General features: G+C 36.4%; 1 protein-coding gene across 3 annotated transcripts in view; it reads left to right on the top strand.

Annotated features, from left to right (window-relative positions):
* NPSR1 (neuropeptide S receptor 1) overlaps positions 1-20,679 on the top strand; it is a 176,582-nt gene that overhangs the window by 20,000 nt on the left and 135,903 nt on the right. For all 3 annotated transcript variants that reach the window (XM_069462013.1, XM_069462011.1, XM_069462012.1), the window contains exon 2: positions 4,223-4,355. In XM_069462013.1, coding sequence (XP_069318114.1) covers positions 4,223-4,355 — 133 coding nt within the window. The remainder of the gene's footprint in view (positions 1-4,222; positions 4,356-20,679) is intronic.

The raw sequence follows: 20,679 nt of genomic DNA, 5'->3' as shown, positions 1-20,679 counted from the left end.
AGCATGGACCATGGGCGCCACATCCCAGGTATTAGCCCTGTGGCAGCACCAGCATCATGAAGAGAACACTGCAGTTCATCTCTCTAAATCCCAGTTTGCAATTCTTGGAATCTGGGGAGTGTTGATGTCACTGCACAGCCTGAGCAACCTGAGGTTGAAAGACAACCAGTCATATGACAGCAACCATGTAACTGAGCTGAGAACACCCCAGTCTTTAGCTATTGAAACATCTTAAATACACTTACTATTTCAACTATTTGAGCATCCGGCTGGGGTTTTAGCCTCACATGACCACTAGGGGGCATTTAATCTCTAACTATATTCTGCAATAGATTCGCCAATAGTGTTGAGACACCAACAGTACTGTGGGATGGGGGTGGGGGGGTGGAGGGTAGGTAAAATAGGTGGAGTCCTTGTTAGGTGAAATTCCAGTAGATCTGTACTGAAAATAGGATGAACAGAGTGAATTCAAGCATCATTCTGAAGAGGTTGTGAGTTATTTATTACTCCTCAGATGTTTGTAGGTAGGTAGTCCACACCACTAAGGAAGGAGATAAACCAGTTTTCATTGCGTGCCTACTATGTATCAGGCACTGAGCTAAAAATCTCCACCTTCATCATCTTATCTACCTACCACAACTATCCAGATATAGGTTTTGTTTTTAATTCTTATTTTATAAATGAGAAGATCAGAGAGGTTATTACTTATGACCAATCACATCTCTAGCAAGCAGCAGAGACTCTGAGTCCAAGTCAGTCTGGCCTCAAAGCCTATCTCCTTTTCTTCTATTCAGCTCACCTGGTTGTGATGTTCCGACTCCTCTGAAATTGTTTCCTCAATCCCCATTACTGTAACTCTCCCAATTCCCCTGTTACCCTGGGATTTGAGTATATTTGTGTGTGTGTGTGTGTGCGCATGTGCACATGAGAATGCTGTGAATAAACAAGCCTGCAGCTAAAGTATTTTCATACTTAGTGACTCTTATACTATTTGATGAAACAGAATTTAAACTTGACTGAGTATAACTTATACCCTCTACATGTTTTGTTCTCTGATATAGCACCAACACTTTACCCTGTGTCTAGCACATAGTAGACAATTATAGATGTTGGATAAATTCATAAATAGATAAGTAAACATAGCTCTTAGGAAGACCCCAGAAAGCAACAGTGGGAACTTCCTGCATCTGGAAGCTTCCTGAAACCTATGAAGAGAATGTGCAATTCTCTTCTAATAGAAACCTCCAGAGAGAGTGGAGGGGGCCTGATTTCACAGGATTTACTCAGCCTTCCCTAGGGACCATGAGCCAATCCTAAGGATGACAGATCCCAACTGTTTACAGAGCTCCTTGCACCTATCAGCCCAAAGCAGATTTACCTCAAACTCCTAAGAAAACGGACTAGTCCAAGAAAGCACTGGCTATGAACTTTTCCCCAGCACTACTTTTACTGTATCCCATAAATTTTGGAAGTCTGTGTTATCTTTGTCTCTCACTTCAAAATTCTTTTTTGATTTCCATATTGATTTCATCGTTAACTCAAGGATTGTTCAGCAGCAAATTGTTTAATTTCCATGTATTTATGGATTTTTAAGAGTTCCTCTTGGAATTGATTTTTAGTTTTATTCCACTGTGGTCTGAGAAGATACAGGGTATGATTTTAATTTTTCTAAATTTTCTGGGACTTGGTTTGTGGTCTAACACATGATCTATCTTTGAAACTGTCCCATGTGCTGATAAGAAGAATGTATATTCTGTGCTTTTTGGATAGAATGTTCTATAAATATCTGTTAGGTTCATTTGTCCTGGAGTCTTGTTTAGGTCCATTGTTTCTTCGTTGATCTTCTGCCTTGTGATGTGTCTAGTTCTGTCAGTTGAAGACCCAGCTATTATGATGTTGCTGTTTATTTCTTTCCTTAGATCTAGTAGTATTTGTTTTATAAATCTGGGACCTCCAGTGTTAGGTGCATAAATACTTAGGATTGTTATATCTTCTTGTGAAATTTCTCCCTGTATCATATTAGTGATCATTTTTGTCTTTTTTTTTTTTTTACCATTGTTGATTTAAAGTTTATTTATTATAATAATAGCTACTTCTACTCATTTTTGGCTTCCATTTGCATGGAATATTTTTTTCCCACTCCTTTACCTTGAGTCTATGAGAATCTTTGTTAGTTAAATAGGTTTCTTGGAGACAGCATACATTTAGGTTGTGTTTTTTATCCATTTATCCAATCTACACTTTTTAAATGGGGGCATTAAGACCCTTTACATTGAATGTTATTAATAGTATTGATATATGAGATATTGTTCTGGTCATGATTTTGAGTGTTACCTAGTTACTTTGTTCTCTCCTTTGTGTTATTGTTTTATAAGGACTGTGAGCTTTAACTTTGGGGTGTTTTTACACTGGTGGGCATTGATTATTGTGTTCCATGTGTAGAACACTTTTAAGCATTCAGTGTAGGGCAGGTAGTGGTGACAAATTCTCTTAGTATTTGCTTATCTGAGAAAGAAAGATTTTATTTCTTCTTCATTTATGAAACTTAGTTTTGTAGGATATAAAATTCTTGGCTGACAGTTCTTCTGTTTAAGGAGTCTAACAATAGGACCCCATTCCTTCTTGGCTTGTAAGATTCCTGTTGAGAAGTCTGCTGTTAGTCTGATGGGTTTCCTTTTGTAAGTTACTTGATGTTTTCACCTCACAGGTCATAGGAGTTCCTCCTTCACATTGACTTTGTCCAGCCTGATGATGATAATAATAATATAATAATCCCATATTTATCATATACTTTGTTTTATTCACCTGGATTCTTTGTTCTTTATGTTTTACTAACTTGGTTAATCTGAAAGAGCTGTCCTCAAATTCTGATATTCTTTCTTCTGCTTGGTTGAGTCTATTCTTAAAACTTTTCACTGTGTTTTTTATTTCCCTAAATGAATTTTTCATTTAGAGAAGTTGAATTTTTTTTAAATATGTCTATCTCTTTAGTAAGTTTTTCATTTATTTCCTGAATTATTTTTCTGGTTTCTTTAAGTTGGGAGTTGGTTTTCCATTTTCTCTTGGATCTCATTGAGCTTTCTTACAATTCGTATTTGGAATTATTTATCTGTCATTTCAGCAGTTTCATTTTGGTTGGGATCCATTGCTAGAGAGCTGGTGTGATCCTTTGCTGGGGGGCAGTCCTTTCACTCTGATTTTTCTTACTTTCAGAGTTTTTGTATTGATTCCTTTTTATCTGGAGAAGCTGTTGCTTCTTGGTTTTGGATTTTCTTTTGTTTAGATGGGACATTTTTAGTACTCCCTCTTAGGAGTGTGCCAGTAGCATATGTTGGGTAAAGACCTTTGACTCTTCCTTTTATCAGGAACCCACTCCTGCAACAACTAACCCACTCTCAGAATAATGACATTAATCCATTCATGATGGCTCTGCCATGAGGTGAATTAATCCATTCAATCACCTCTCAAAGGTTCCACCTCAACACCATTGCATTGGGGATTAGATTTTCAGCACATGAACTTTAGGGAACACATCCAAACCATAGCAACATTATTCAGCAAAACTTTATTATTGGTACCTTATGAAATTATGTCAAAAGAAAAAGAGAAAAGAGAATCCATAATCACACTACCCTCAGGTAACCACTCTTAACATTTTAATGTACTTCAGTCTTTTCTTGTGGGTATAAATTTGCAGAGTTGTGATCATACCCAATATAGAATTTTATCATGTTTTCCCACTTACCACTATAAGTATTTTTAATGTTTCTACACAGTCTTTATAACCATCATTGTTAATAGCTACACAATAGTTCACTGAATTAAAGTGCTTTATTTGCTTAACTATCCTGTTATCTTTAAACAATTTCTAATTTATTTTTACAATAAATATACACATCTTTGTGATTATAGTATTGTTTTTCCACACCTTGAACTCTTACACAGAGTTAAAATTACTTGGCCAAAACAACTTTTTTGTTTTTAGTCTCTTGGCTAATAAAAATCTCCAAATAGACTTTTTTTAAAGAGTGCATCAGTTTACTTTGCTGCTGGTGTACATGAGGACCATTTTATCATTGTTATCTTGAGAGTACAGCTTTGAAAGGTGGGGAAATGGGACCAGAAGGAACACAGCCCTGCACCAAAGCCTGGGACACGCATTCTGTAAAGTGCCCTGGTCCTTACTGATATCCTAGTGTTATGTTGCTCTGTTTTCTTACAGACTGAGCAGTTGATAACTCTGTGGGTCCTCTTTGTTTTCACCATTGTTGGAAACTCTGTCGTGCTGTTCTCCACGTGGAGAAGGAAGAGGAAGTCAAGAATGACCTTCTTTGTGACTCAGCTGGCCATCACAGGTAAGTCACTGGAAAAGGAGGAAGCTGTGCTCCCATTTCTATGGCTTCCTGCTTTGAATTATTTTACCAATAGAAATGTAACACAAGCAGTCCAAAGGCTTGATCAAATTTGGGAATAATTTCTGTAGGGATATAAACTCATGTTTGAATATTTCCTCTGGCATATTTAACACATCTCAATGTCTGCAAGGTTCCATTATAAAAATAACTCACTACACTGATGGAAATACCATTATCAGCACCACCAAAGGGTTTGCTATGGTTTCACTCTTAAACACAGCAACCTCCACAGTTCACTAAGGTGACACTACTATATCATCTCATATTATGTGCTTAAGGAAGACATTGGAGAAAATGCACCAGAATTATCTCTATTCAATAATAAATGTGAAATCTCAAATACTTTGCAGATTAAAGCCTGCAAAAATTGCCTTTGAAATGCAAATGCTGTGTAATACCACTGCTAGGGTAGTATAATGAAATAAAATAATCTCCAGGATGAGGATGCTTAAATGTGGACTTTGGAAATGACCATTTCAGGAATGTGAGCACAACATACCTAGAGGAGGAAAGGTGGAGATAGTACCCAGAAAGAAAATGATCTGTGAAAGAAAGACTCCCCCAGGGATGGATAGAGGCCAAATTGGTAGAGCCCATGTTCAAACGAAAAAGGAAAACAAACCAGGGAGAGAGTCCTGTTCTACAGGACAGAGAAGAAAGTGGGCAAATGGGATTCACAGAGGGTCCTGCATAAGCCAGGCTTGGAAGCCTGAGCTCTGGGAGCAAGATGGCTCTTATGTTAGTTTAATTTGGATCAAACCATAGGAAAAATGCAAAAATTAAAAAAAAAGTGTTAAGTGCCTACAAGGAGAGACGGTAGATGACTTTCAGAAAGGGCTGTTTGGTACATTTCAACCTGTACTATCATCTTATTTGCAGTAATGACAGTGGTATTCTTGGGAATTTAGTCTGGAGCCACAATATGAAAAAAAAATGACACTGTAACTTACAAGAGAACCTTAGCCATACATTGTTGGTGATGTTAATGGAAAGAAACTCAAACTCTGTGAAATAATTTAAAGAGGCTTATTCTGAGCTGAGTGTGTGACTGATGAGCCCAGAGCACATGTTTTCAAGAGGTTCTGAGAAAATGTGCCCATGGTAGCTGGCTTATGGTTTGATTTTATACATTCATGGAGACAGGAATTACATGTAAGATTATATAATAAGTCAGTATGTGGAAGGAATTCATTGGTTTGGCCTGAAAAGGTGGGATATCTCCAAGTGGGGGCTTATAGGCTATAGGTGGATTTAAAGATTCTTTGATTCATATTAATAATTGGTTAAAGAAATGAAGCTTTGTCTAAAGGCTTGGAATGTTTTAAGTTAAAATAAGGCTGTCTGTTAATCAGAGACAAGCCACTGGGGACGTTTACCAAAACTCAAGTGACCTATAGTAAACTGATGGCCTACAGGTGTGGTTTAAGCTTTGTCTTGCATGGCCTTGGGCTTGTTAATGATTTATTAATAGTATTTTGTTATAAAGAGTAGATGAGTATTTTGCTATAAAGAGTAGATAATGAGGTGTGTATGATCTCCCTTCTCCTTGGCAACTTAGTTTTAAGTCTGGGGTCTCCTTGGCCAAGAGGAGGTCCAGTCAACTGGCTGGGAGGCTTAAGATTTTATTTTAGTTCAGAATAACCTGAAATCCCCCTTTTTCTATTTAACAAAGTGAAGCAAGCCCATCTGCTTGCACTGGGCTGCAGTGCCCAGGGTGAAAATCAAAGGCACATTGAAAATTATGAAGAAAGTAAGAGGAGCTTGAGTCACAGAGGTGGAACTTGTGATGGCGAAAGGCTCCTTTAATCTTTCCTACAAACAGGAGCCCCATTTTTCACTCCTATGATTGTAGGAATAGAAGATAATTAGTATTATCTAGCAAATGCTGAGATGCAAAATCTTTGGATGAGGATATCATAGCCTACTTTCTTTATATTTCTTTGGTTGTAGTGCTGTAACCCACATTCTGTGGAACCATGTGTTCTTTTAGAGTGTAAGGATTTAGAGGTGGAAAGGATATCAGCTTGGAATCTAAAGTTTTGCCACAAATAATCAATAAATTAATAATTGAAATTGCACCATCTATCATCAGAGAGAAACGTTGTGTGTTCTATTCTAAGTCATAGTCTGCTGTATCAACCTGGGCTTATGTTCTCATGAATGTTCTAGACAGTTTGTTTGTATTTGTTGATTCCTTCTGGAAATCCCAAGGAGGCAGGTCAGAAGCATTTCAAGTGAAGAAGAATCCTCAGTAAGAAAAGCATTACCAAAGGTCTAGGATTAAAGCTCAAGGGTCTGAAATTGAACTTCTTATATATTAATATTAAAATTTCTTCCATACACCTTTCACCATGATTGAAGATGCTTTGATAGGGGAGGTGAGAATAACATCTGAGTCTTGAGTTTGTAAACAACAATTACTCAAGCATTACTACGGGATCCTATTCTTTGAGATTTATATAAATTGGGTTTGAGTGTCCTATCCTACATCTATGTCCTCCTCAAGATTTCCTCAAACTTTCTGGGCCTTATTTTCTTATTTATCATTTTATATTCTTGTTTCCTATCTCCAGTAACTCCTGCTGTCTCTCATGGGCATCTCTTCTTCCTTAGTTCATCTTTTATTTTTGTTCCATGGTGTCTCTAACAAGACACCCAGCCCTCTTTTTCTTTATTTTCTTTAAAAGCATCCACAGAAACATTACTTTATATGTTTAAAAAACTTTTCTGAATATTTCAGGCAACATAAACATACTATTTTGTAGAAAGGCAAATATGACTTAAAATCGATTATTTCATATTCTCAAACCATTTAGTTGCCACCAGAAATTTCTCAATATTACCTTGCTCCAGCCTTGTGTCTTGTCTTTACTTTCCTACTTTCTCTCTCTTCTAAAGGTTTATTATCTTGTACTAAGGATCTTTTAGTTTTTATTTGCTTTTTTTGTTTGTTTGATTGATTTGGTTTTTATTCCTACCAAACCATGAACTTGGGGACCCCATATATTCCAAAAAACAAATGTCACACTGTTTGTTTGTTTTTTTTTAACAAAGGAAGTTGCTCCCTAAAAAAGAACCCTGGAACCAATAACAATGATAAACAGACAAACAAACATACATTCTTGTATTTCTATTTACATGTGCCATAGCTAAATAAACTAGTCTGAATTGTATAAAACTGTAAGATACACGGTGATAGCTTAAGAATATATTACCTGATCAGCTTTCAAAAATTTTAAACTCATTCATTTAAGACCAATACTCCTATCTATAATACAGTAATTGGAAAATCTGGACAAAATTTAAATATTCATTAGAAAGTGTCATATAGCTACCAAAACAACTAAGACTTGGGGGGTCAAGATGCCATAGAGTAGAGAAATTCAGGAGTTAAATACATTATTTGACACTATTATTCCCTCAAAGCATTAACTGATTTAAAAGAAGAGGCTGGAAGGCTGAAAGCCTGAGTAGAGCTTTTGGTAGTCTCATTGAACTAACGGGGCAACGATTAATCTGCCAAGCCATAGTAGCTTTGGTAAAGACTCCTGATTTTCTGTTGGGACTACTGAAGAGATATAACCTACAAGTATGAGTGAACTGAAAATAGATCATCCCTCACAAAGACTAAACTATAGCTTAAACCCTGAATGGAGTCAGATCTATCTCTGCATGTACCCAAACTGTCTGTCAGGGCAAAAGTAATTCCTCCTTGGGTGAAGATTGCATTATCAATAGTACCAAATTAACTATGATTTTTCATGACCAATGCCCAACACTTGATTAAAAAATAACCAGGAATTCAAAAAGATAAGAATTGACCAAAAACAAGAAGAAAAAAAGATTAATAGAGTTGCACAAGAGATCCAGCTATTAGAGTTATCAGACACAGGATTTGCAAATGTTACTGATCCATTTATGAACTGAAAAATAAGATGAAAGATTGAATGTCCTAGAAGGGAATAAAACAAAAAATTTAGAAACTGAAAATTATCAAATAACTAAAGCTGAAAATACAGTAGTTGAATATAGCAGCAAATTAAACATAGCCAAAGAAGACATTTGTTGAACCAGAAAATAGGTCAGAAGAAAATAATCAGACTGAAGCACAGAAAAACAAAAAGACAGAAGATATAGGAGGAAAAATTAGAAGCATATGGAATCCTTTTTAAGGACTCCCAGAGGAGATAAGACAGAGTGGACAGAAACAATATTTAAAGATATAATGGCGAGGCAAAGGCAATATATGTAACCTAAACATTTTTGCCCCCATAATATGCTGAAATAAAAAATAAATAAAAATGGGCAAAAGATCTGAAGAGACATTTCTCAAAAGAAGAGATATGAATGGCTGACAGATATATTTAAAAAGTCAAACATTCCTAATCATCAGGGAAGTGAAAATTAAAACCCCAATGAGATATCATCTCTTACCTGTTAAAATGGCTATTATCAAAAAAAAAAATAATAATAATAACAAGTATTGGTGGGGATGTGAAGAAAAGAGAACTCTTGCACACTGTTGGTGAGAATGTAAATTAGTATTAATGCAAGCATTTTGGAAAACAGTGTGGAGGTTTCTCAAAAAAATAAAAATGGAAGTATCATATAATCTCGTAATCCCCCTTCTGAGTATATATCCAAAGGTATTGGAATTAGCATGTCAAAGAGATGTCTGCACTTCTGTATAATGTAATATCATTTTTGCTTAAGCATTTACATCACTATTAGTGCTTTGAAATCAATTTTAAAATGCACAAGTTAAAAATACAGAAGAAAGAACAACCAACAAAACCTACCAATTTTGTACTAAGACAATGCATAGATTTCAGTTCTGTGTTTATTGTAAGTCGATAAAAACATATGGAAAAATGACTAAAACTGTTTTCATCTTTATATGTATTCTTTGATGTAATAAAGTTTATATTCATTAACAAAAATAAATAAAAATAAAGAAAATAAAATGAAAAAAAAAGATATAATGGCCAATGATTTTTCCAAACTCTTGAAAGATATCAAACCACAAATTTATAAAGCACCATGAAGGGCAACACGATTAACAAACAAACAAACACAGGAAATTAAAACACATGGAAATGATGAAATTAATTAAAATCCCCATAATCTTGAATTTGAAATGGAAGTATCTGTGTTAACTCACAGTGTATTTTATGCTCAAAAGGAGTCTTTATTTTTTAAGGGTACATACTGAAATGTTTGCAGGTAAACTGATAACATGTTTTGGTTTTACTTCAAAATAATTTGAGCATGGGGAAAGGTAGAGATATAGATGTGACAAAATTGATATTGCTGGATTGATATTGATAATTGATATTGATAATTGTTGGAGCTTAGTAGTAAGTCCACTGTGCTCTTTGTATTTCTTCTAAAAAAATTTTTTTTAGAGACAGGGTCTCACTATGTTGTCTAAGCTGTTCTTGAACTCCTGGCCTCAAGTGATCCTCCTAAGGAACCCCAAAGTGGGGTTCTTTATATTTCTTATACAATTCTCTCTACTTTTACATATGTTTGAAATTTTTTATAAAAAATTTACAGTAACCCAAGAATGGAAAAATAAGCACCACAAGTATTCACTACCAAATTGCTTTCACTGCTCATCACCTAATGTTATTTAGGAATAACATTAATTAAATAACATTGATTAATGTTATTTAGGAATAACATTAATCAGGAATCGGGCAGATGTGGGGGGAGGGGATGGGTGCATACATACATAATGAGTGCGATGCACACCATCTAGGGGATGAACACTCTTGAAGCTCTGATTCGGGGTTGGGGGGAAGGGCAATGTACGTAACCTAAACTTTTATACCCCCATAATATGCTGAAATAAAAATAAAATTTAAAACAAAAAGAAAAAATACACATGACAATAAAACAAAATAAAGAGGTTTGAGGAGTTAAAGACATTAAAGTCCTTGATTGTCTGGATGTAGTAAAAGTACTAATTTCTATTATATTGTAATGTCACAGAAGTGTGTTGAAATCTCTGGGATAATCTCCCCAAATTATGAAAAGTTATATTATTAGCAAGTTAAGAGAGATATTCTATTTATAGAAAATGTATACCTTAAATATAATGATGTAGAAAAGTTAAAATTAAAAGGAAAGCTAAAGAATATTAAAGTGATTAAAAAATAATGAAACAAGAAAACACAAACTGAAAGATAGCAAATGAAGCTATATACTGATACCAAAAATTCATGTATTCACTGTGCTTTTTGGCATCACCTGTAGCCTAACCAGTGTCTGAGCACTTGCTTTGAAGGGAACACCAATATTACTAGCTTCTAAACCTAGTCATGTTCTATTTATTGATTTTTCTCGTAGTTATTTGGCTATATTCTCCTTGTAAGAATTCGACAAATTATATGCTCATGATTTTGTGCACTTTTCTCTATGTAGTTTATTTAATGAAAAGTTTACTTACAAAACACATCACATCAATACAGAGCTGGGGTTGCAATTTCAAATGCCTCCAGGAATCAAGCAGGTGATGCAAATGTGTGAAAGAGCCACCGGGAAGAGACAAGCGAAATGAAAACCGAGATAAACTAGAGAATGAATGCCCTGCCTGAAGACATCCACACTCAGTTTGTGTCAGACGCTGGGCTGATGAAACAAACCACACATGCAGAGCAGATTTGGCTGAAGGGTCACTTTTTTATAACCACTGCTATATAAAATTCAAAAAGCAGAATTTGAAAAGCTTATGCCACATAAAAGTCTAGACCACCGCTAAAGTATGAATCCCGCCTTTAGTTTGTGAGGTGGAATAGTAATCTTCTGGGGTGAGTTGTGGGAATTGGGGGCAAGGAGTTGGGAATCCTAACATGTACAAAGGTTTAGAAAAATCACGTTTGAAAAAGTTTTAAAATTCACTCTGTTCAAAGAAGATGTTATGTTAGGGCTTTCTTCTGCAGTTTTTTTATTATAGTTTTTTTAGAAATATGAACCATGATATGCCTCAGAGACCCTAAAAGTGGGAATGAAAATATAAAGGAAATTTTCCAAAGGATAGAAAGCCCAACCTGATACTTTTCATGATTATGAGATGACCATCTAGATTGAGGAGAAAAGTCAAAGTCAGCACATACTCATATCTGCTCATCACCAGAATTCTTCCATCAGGAGACCATATTTTGAGTTTCTCTATATGAGGAGGAAATAAAAACACTGACAAGATACTGGTCCTGTAAAATGATATTAAAACAGAGGCCGCTGGCTTAAGATTAGCATGGATGAGTTGTTCTCACATAAAGATGCTGTTATTATTAGTGTTTCCCTGTAATGCTAATATGCTTACATAAATATAGCTGTGGTTTTATAGGTGTTTTCCTCTTGGCATCAAGAAGGGAGATATTTTATGATGAGAAACTGCCATGACAAAATACGATAGGCTGGGTGGTTTAGACAACAGAAACGTACTTCCTCATAGTCCTGGGGGCTGGAAGTCCAACACTAGGGCGCCAGCAGGATCGGGTTATGGTGGAGGCCTCCCGTCCTGGGCTGCAGAAGGCGCCTCCTCGCTGTGTCCTCCTTTGGCCTTTCCTTAATGCCTCTGCACAGAGACAGAAATGGTGAGCTCTTTGGTGTCTTTTCTTACAAGGACACCAATCCTATCTAATCAGGGTCTACTCAAAATCTCATTTAACCTTAATTACCTCCATAAAAGTCCTGTCTTCAAATACAGTCACATTGGGGGGTTAGGGATTCAACATATGAATTTGAGAGCAGCACAAACATTCAGCCCACAACAGATGGAAAGTGCTGGGTGCATCAGGTTGGGTGGAACGCAGCTGGGGGACAGAGGTGCCAGAGGAGAGGTAGCAGTAGCCGGAGTTGCGGGTGGAGGGCGGTGATAAGAGGAGCTTCATAGTCCTTGCTAAGAAGTTCAGGCTTTACTTCCTGCTAGCTTTGTTCAGACCATTACTGCCTTTTATCTGGGTTATTGCAAAAGCCACCCAAGGGGAAGGAAATAAGAAAACACATATGGAAATTAATCCATGGCCAGGTTTTGCAGGTAACCTGGGAACACAGTAAGGCAAGAAAATTAACCTTGTTGTCAAAGGCAAAGCAAGTGTTGGACCTCAGAGACCATAGCTAAAGAAAGAAATGAAAGCAGGAGCAATCAGAAAGACACAGAGACAGTAAAAGGCCAAGGAATCAGAGGCCTTCACAAAGGTATAAGGTAGGTATCATGAGAGCACCTGAACCACAGAACTAGAAGTAGAGAAGGATGTGTTCAGGAAGCAAGGTATCCACAGATGTGTATTGCAGAGATGATGTAATTCAGTGTGGCCATTGTGCTGGGTAGCCAAAGTAGGGTGACAGGGAAAGTGACTAGCAAACAGGGCCACAATAATAGAAGCTAAACTCTATGAGGGGCTTACCATGTACCAGGCTTTGTGCTAAATGCTTTATGTGGATTATCTCATTTAATCCTTACATAGAGACTTAATTCTCACATTTTTCCAAAGAAGATATACAAATGACCAATAAGCATATGACAAGATGCTCAATAGTTTAAGTCATTAGGGAAATGAAAATCAAAACATCACTGAGATACTTCTTCATACACATAAGAATGCTTAGTCTATAAATGAATGTACTAAGTCACTCTTTAAAATACACAAAAAATTCCACAAATTTGCCTCTTTGGATGAACATTTTGCTTTGCCAGTGTTTTAGGTTATTCAGACTTGAGTTTGAATCTCAGCAATTCTACTACCTAGCTCTGTGGCTTTGGAAAACTAACAATTTCTCTGAATATAAATATCCCAATCAAAAAAATGGGGATAACTCTTAGAGTTGTGGAACGGATTAAATAAGATAATACATGTGAAGTGCCTACTACAGTGAGAAGCACATTATTGTTCAGTAAATGCCAGTTGTGAATGCTACTGCTGTGTTGCTTCATTCATTGTAAAAATGATTAATTTAAACCCCTTCGAGTAACTTGCTGAAGAGTGAAAGTTCTTCAACAGGCCTAAATTTCATTGCAATCCTCCTCATTCACTTTGCTCTTTTATTCCGGACAATTAACATTGTTTAGATGTGTCTTTGGCTCTCGAGTGTTGGTTCAAATGGTAACCAAACTTTTCATACAACATTCTTGAAAGAGTTCAGGACATTCCATCCCCAAATATGCTGCTTTGGTATATTGATTATTTTGAGCCAAAAGCACTTGAAAAATAGCAAATGCAGAGAGAGGCTTTCTCTGAACCCCTCTTACCTACCTAAAGACAGATCCTCCAAAAGGAACACAGTTGTCATAAATTCTCTCCCTGGGGGTTTTATTAACCAGGGAAGATTGACAGTTATCAGAGGAGAGGAGACTAGAAATCTAAACTATTCTATCTCCCACCTATTCTTCTAAGGATGCATTTATGTTTTCTAAAACATAATCATTTACTTTCTCCTAAATGGCCTACATCACCTCTTCCATTCCCCTATTAAGACAATGTATAAGCTCTCAAATCTCACCAATTTTAGGGGTATCCATTTTTTCTTGATGCCCCATACACATAATATTAAAAAGTAATAAATCTGTATACATTTTCTCCTATTAATCTGCCTATTGTCAGTTTATTTCATGGACCCAGCCATAAAATCTAGGAGGGTAGAGGGAAAGTCTTTCCTCTTCTATATTCTTAAATCATGAGTTTCAACTGACATCATCAATGACACAAATATTTGGAAGACTAAATTCGGGGGTGTTCTACCTGGCTTTCCTGAGGGAGAAAAGTAAGTGCTAACAGACATTGTTAGGTAAGGCAATACTAATGTTCATCATTAAATAATATTGTTCATCACGACCCACATCTTCAAAACAGCTTCCTACTTACAGACCAGTAACCCTGAGTGATTCTTTGAAGATCACTTTGATTTCCATTTGGCTTTTTATTTATTTTGTTGATGAATTTAGTTGGAATTAGATTCAGCTACGCATGCATAAAATCCAGATAATGCCAGCTCAAGTTTATAAGGATTTACTTTTATTTTATGTGAAGTCCAGAGGTAGGTAATCCAGGGCTCATACTGTGTTTCCTTATCTTTAGGGTCCCATACTCCACTAAGTTTCTACCCTATCAAAAGACTTTCATCCTCAAGATAGGCATGGTTTCTGGTTCAAGATGGCTGCTAGAACTCCTACCATCAGGTTGAATGGAAGGAAGAGGGAAGGAAGGACAGAGGAGCTCATGTCAGCTATTTTCCCTCCTCTTAATTGGCATTCCTAGAATTCCCACCCATTAATTGTTCCTCTCATCGCATTAGCAGTCTCTGAAGAAAAGGCTGGGAAATGTTTTCATTCATTTATTTATTTATTTTTCAACCTGGGCCCACTGGCCAGAATAAAGGAGATTGATTTTCCTAAGGAAGAATGAGAGAATAGAGTTAAGCAGCAGTCTCTGACATAGCTTGTCTTCCACACTTTTACTTCCCTTGAGAACTGAGGAGTTTAGACAACAAATCTCGTCTGTCTACCGTTCCTCTGCTTTGAGAATGCTTCCTCCACAGTGCCGTGCTCTTGCCTAACGACCTATTATCTTGGCAGGCTGTGGTTTGTTCATTCTCCATACACTGCTGAGATGATTGTTCCATTATGTAGATAAATTCCTACTGCTGGCTTTTTACTTTTTTTCCCCCAATTTTAGGCTAATTTTCAGTGATCTGCAATGGACATTCTCACAATTAAATCTTTGTGAGCATTCTGTATTAATTATTTAGGGAAAATTTACAGAAGTGGACTTACTGCATCTGAGAAAGACACTTTTGTGGCTTTTGAATTGTCTAATGTCCTTTTAGATCACCCACGTCTAAAGGATGATGGGAAATGCCATGGGACAAATCTTCTAGAAGCTCTCAGCATAAACCTACACTGAGTCTTGTTTAAAAAGATCCCTGAAAACAAAAGCCTCATTGATTTTCAAAAGCTATAGAATCATAACCAGTTCCTTGAGGGCAGAGATCTCTCTGTTCCTTCCTTAATGATACTTAACCACCTACTCACCGGTAATTTGCTTATTTTTACAAGGAACGTTTTCTTCCACTCTAGCCAGTGCATCAGAGAAGGATCCACGCCTAATAGTCTTCTTTCCCCCACAGAGCCTATGGCAGCACTCACATATTTGTGAAAAGAAAGAACATATCACTTAGCAGAACATTTGGAGGAAGTGTTTTAATTTTTTTCTTCCCTGTTTTAACCCACTTTCCTCTTCTTCACAATTCTGACTCCTTCAAAAAAAAGTTAACTAATTCCTCCATCTTTATTCCACTGGGAATTCTGGCTATAGGGTTAATCTTGAGGTTGGGGAAAACAAATCTTGAAGCCGCTATTTTGGCACATTCTGCAATTTTTAGCACTTCTATGCTAACAATTTTCTGGATGAATTTAATGACTGTTTATATTTTATGAGCTAAAGTGCCAATTAAAATTTATTAGTCATTTATCATCTTCAAGACTAACTTGTCTGTTTTATTCAAATGCAATAAAGAGGGGAAACTAATGAGAATAATTCCCATTGAGTGCTCAACAAAGGAAAGAGAGAAAACATATTTTTTGGCACATATTCAAATAATTTCCTTTTTCTGGTAGGGCCAAATCATATTGGGAAAGGAAATTAACTTTGCCTCAAAGCACTTTCTGGAGGCTAATTTACTAATGAACGTAGGAATTCTCTATCCTTGCAACCCTCCCATATATTACCTGAGACCAGAGAAAATAGACAGAGGTTCAGCAAGGGAGGTAAGGCCAGGAATGAGGTGTCCACAGCCATTTGTGACGTTCACTACCACTTTCCTCTGTGGATTTCATTAATTTTTTTCCCTGGATTTTGAGTTACATGCTCAATTCATTTATTTATTTTAATTCTTATTCATAATAAAAACATTGAAGCTTACGAAATTTTTTAATACATACATTTTTAAATGCAATGCTATTGTTTTTATTTTCTAAATATTTTACTGTTGAAGTAGTTCCTCGTCAGACTGAGGTGGGGGGCGGGGGAGGGGATGGGGGTATGCCTACACAATGAGTGCATTGTGCACCGTTTGGGGAGTGGTAACACTTGAAGGTGCTGACTCGGGAAGAGGGGGTGGGGAAGGGAGGGATATATACCTACATGATGGGTGCAATGCGCACGACCTGGGGAACAGACACGTCTGGAGCTCTGGCTTGGGGGGAAAGGCGGAACAGGAGCAACGTATGTAACCTGAAATTCTGTATCCCCCATAACAAGATGAAATAAAAAAAAAAAAAAAACCTAAAAAAAAAAAAAGTAGTTCCTCTTTCATATGATAACCATTTAATAGCTTTTGTTGTTATTTATAATTTCCAGTTGACTTTATTTTTCTTCAACATTTTGTAATTCACATTAAATTTTATTGCCTTGTACCCAAAGAGTACCTTTGGAAGGAATTCTGCTCTTTAGAACTTATTAAATGTGTCTTTGAGGTGTAAAATGTAATCATTATCTTGAAAAATATTTAATGTATACTAAAAAATAAGACAATTTACGTTATAGAATTAAACAAAGACCACCCAAATGAGAACGAGCAATGGCTACTTACTCAGAGATTGTGATAGCAAGGGAGTTAGTCACCATCACCTGTGTTGATAGACACTCAAAGGCAGGGAGAGGAGTTGGAAAGTTTTACAGAGAAAGGAAAAGTGAAGGTTTCAGGTGTACCCTGATTGGAGGCTGTTGGCCTGGGGAAGCCACAGGCAGGCTAAGCAGAGCACAGCATCCTATGTGATGGATTAGGAATGCATATTTAACTCTCTCTTGTTGGTCTTAAGTTGGAAACAAGGGCAAAAATGAAAGAAGTTATCCATTATTAATCAAGTTCTGGATGTTTGGGGCCAAATGCTACTAGTGGTATTGTTTGGCTTTTTCATCCAAAAGACCACCAGGACAGCTACATCGTAGAAAGAAGAGCTTTCTTGGCAATATTGGTTTGCAAATTGGGAATAGAGAGTCTCCAAAGAGGTCCAGAGGTGCTTTCTCTTTGAAGAGGGCAATATGCCTCATTGGGCTGATACCATACATATTGAGCAGGTTTAGGAGAAGAGTTATATATATTTATGACAGGAGCTGAGTGCGTGTGCAATGGGTATATTCGCTTGGGAGCAGGATTTTAGCATTGAAATGAGGTGGACTTTGGCACTTTCCATCAAAAGGTGAACTATAGCAGGGGTCCCCAATCTATGTTGAGTTATACAATTATTTCATTATATATTACAGTGTAATAATAATAGAAATAGCATGCACAATAAATGTAATGCACTTGAATCATCCAGAAACCACCCCTTCCCCCACCCCACAGTCCATGGAAAAATTGTCTTCCATGAAAACGGTCCCTGGAGCCAGAAAGGTTGTGGACTACTGAACTATAGGACACAAAGACAACTTGCGCACAGCCTCTATAAACTGGCTGAAACTAGCTTAAGGTTTGCAATAGCTTATTAGAAAGTAATATTTGTAAGGCTGGTCCTCTGTCTAATCAGAGTTGTAGGGATCTAGGTTATAAATAAGCCTGATAGCTCCTATTGTTAGGGAGGTTAGCAAGGGTGTGTTTTTTCTTGGAGCTGTAGGAATTTAGATATTTTCCATACCAGCTGTGCCCTCAACCTATAAGTAACTTTTGTTTCCTTAACGTTAGGGCCTGTTTTAGTTGATAAAGGGGCATCTATCTTGGTCTCTCAGATCACAGCTTCCTGGACTGGTTGCTATAGAGGTAGTTTCACTTCCTGAGCTGGTTTCTGCAAGTTGTGCATCAGAGTTCTATTTTTATGTGTAGTCTGGTCATTGTGTCTACATATTCAGTTTCTCAATGTTTTCTTCGTACTTATCTTTTTAAAGTTGCCTTATTAATTATGATCTCCAAATTGTCTCTATTTTCATATATTTCTTACCCATTTGATATGTCACGGACAACTAAAAGTGCTGTTAAAAACTTTCACACTTTCTCTCATCTTCTAATATTTTTAATTGATGTTTGTTTTATAAATTTCAACAATTTATTATTTGGTTCCCAGAGATTCCTGAGTAGGATATCTTTAATGCATGTTTGTGTGCTTAATCTCTCTCTCTCTTTCTCATACACATAAACCTTTTGTTTTCATTTACTAGCTTTGCTTTAAATTTTGCTTATATGATAGTAATATTATGCTTATCTATCTTGTTTTTATTGCATTTGTTTGCCAAACACTGAACTAAGCATTGTAAATAATATCTCCTTTGAAAATATTTATGGCATTTGCTTACGGCTTTGTGACTACACTTGCAATAATGGCCAACACGAATTTCTATGCTTGAGTGTTTCACTGCTTACCAAGGGTTGACTTCTCCATTCTTAGTTCCTATAGTTTGATACAGCTCTCGGTACTTTGGGTGTTATTTTTTTTTCTTTTTTCTTTTCAAGATAAGTACCTGGATAGGATTCTCAAACACCTGGCATTTCTTAAAGAGTCTTTCTCTTGACTCTGGAACAATGCCAATATAGATGGACATAGACATCTTGAATTCACAACTTAAATCTCCATAGACATTGCTCCATTGACTTCTGACATTTTGTGTTACAAAGGAGAAGGCTTAAGTTGGCCTGAGGTTTCCTCTTTTATGGGTTATCAGATTTTGTCTCTGGTTTCTGAATTTATTTTTCTTTAAGGATACATACTTTCACCGGGTTATATCTATGTATTGGTCTGTCATATCAGTTCTGCTAGGTGCCAAGTAAGCTATTTTGGTCTGTAGATTAAAGTGATTTCCTAGATAATTTTACTTATGTCTTGGAATATAGACCATCTTCCATTTTTTCTTACCTTATCTTCAGGAACACTTACTATTCATACATTAGCAATTATAGTCCTCGTCTACCATCATTTAAATATCTTTGTTCTATTCTTCTATGTTTGGAAGAATTATTTAAACTTTTCTAATCAATGATTTGATTTTGATTCAATTATTAGCAGTGTTAACTCTACTTTTTATTGTTACTAAAATATCTTAAAAGTTGCTTTGCCTATGATAAGTTTCAAAACATTCTTTCTTTATATTATCTAGTGCCTTTTTATTTCTGTCAGCTTCTCAGTATTTTCCTTTTCACAACTTATCTAATGTCTCATTATCTCGTCTTTCACCTTTTATTCCGTAATGTCAAAGTGTTCCCAAAATGTAAAAAGAACACAAAACAGAAACTGTGTAAAATGTAGCTGTGTTTCCTGAACTAATTTTTTTTGAATATATATTGTTTTTCTGACATTTTTGTGCTCTTTTTGACTTACTTTATGCCAGGACATTTCTCTGCCATGTGACTCACTTGTTCCACCAAAAGTTGCTTAACTGGCCAACATCTGAATAAATGCATGCACCTTTAATTTAGATTATCCCTACAGTAGCTGCACAATGGCATCATTGTTTCCTCTTCTGAGAAGAGATGGTCTCTGTTCGTAAAGAAAATCAGTTTCTCTGGATCAGGAAAAAAAAAGGCATTGTCCTATCTCTATGGGAATAATTTAACTAAAAGGAATGAACTGTTCTCCTAGTAAAGCTTTTTCTTCTTTAGAAAAATTGGGTTTCTTTATGTTCCCACCTTTTCTCCACCATTAGCACATCCTTAGACCTTGGAAAAGCACTTAACCTTGTTAAGCCTTTGTTTTCTCTCCTCTAAAATGGAGGGGTTATCTCCATGATCTTTAGGGGGCTGGAAGCAATCTAGTTCTAATGTCCTTTTATTCTAATTAGAAATTTCCAACTGTGAAGGTTGAGGGAAATTCTTGCATTTTCAGAAGTCTGCCAATTACACAACTTTTGTTGTAACGCGTGCCAGTCACCTTTATGAATTAGCTTCGTCACTTAATGACATGAATAGCTGACTTCTGGCCCATGCAGCAGGAATGTGATCGATAGAGAGTAGTAAATAGGTTGACTCTCATTCTCCTGCTGCTCTGCCGCCTCACTCAGCTTCCCAGGCCAACATATTAATACTACAGTTCCATACTTTGCTTGTCAATTACTTCCTTGTTTTCCTTATTCAACAAATAGTAGTAAGCACTTACTATGATGAGGCATGGGTCTAGGTGCTAACAGCACCCTCATGTATTGGGTTACAAGTTACAGCTCAAACAATAAAGGGGATAATTTTTCTTCTGCCATGTAGAGTTCAGTGATAGAGTGGGCCTTGAGCGTGATTTGCCATAGCAGTTCAGCAATGGTAGAAGGCAGAAGGCAGCCTCAGC

Source organism: Eulemur rufifrons, chromosome 29, assembly GCF_041146395.1.
Source record: "Eulemur rufifrons isolate Redbay chromosome 29, OSU_ERuf_1, whole genome shotgun sequence".
In the NCBI taxonomy this organism is placed as follows: domain Eukaryota; kingdom Metazoa; phylum Chordata; class Mammalia; order Primates; family Lemuridae; genus Eulemur; species Eulemur rufifrons.
This window is presented reverse-complemented; position numbering and strand designations above follow the sequence as displayed.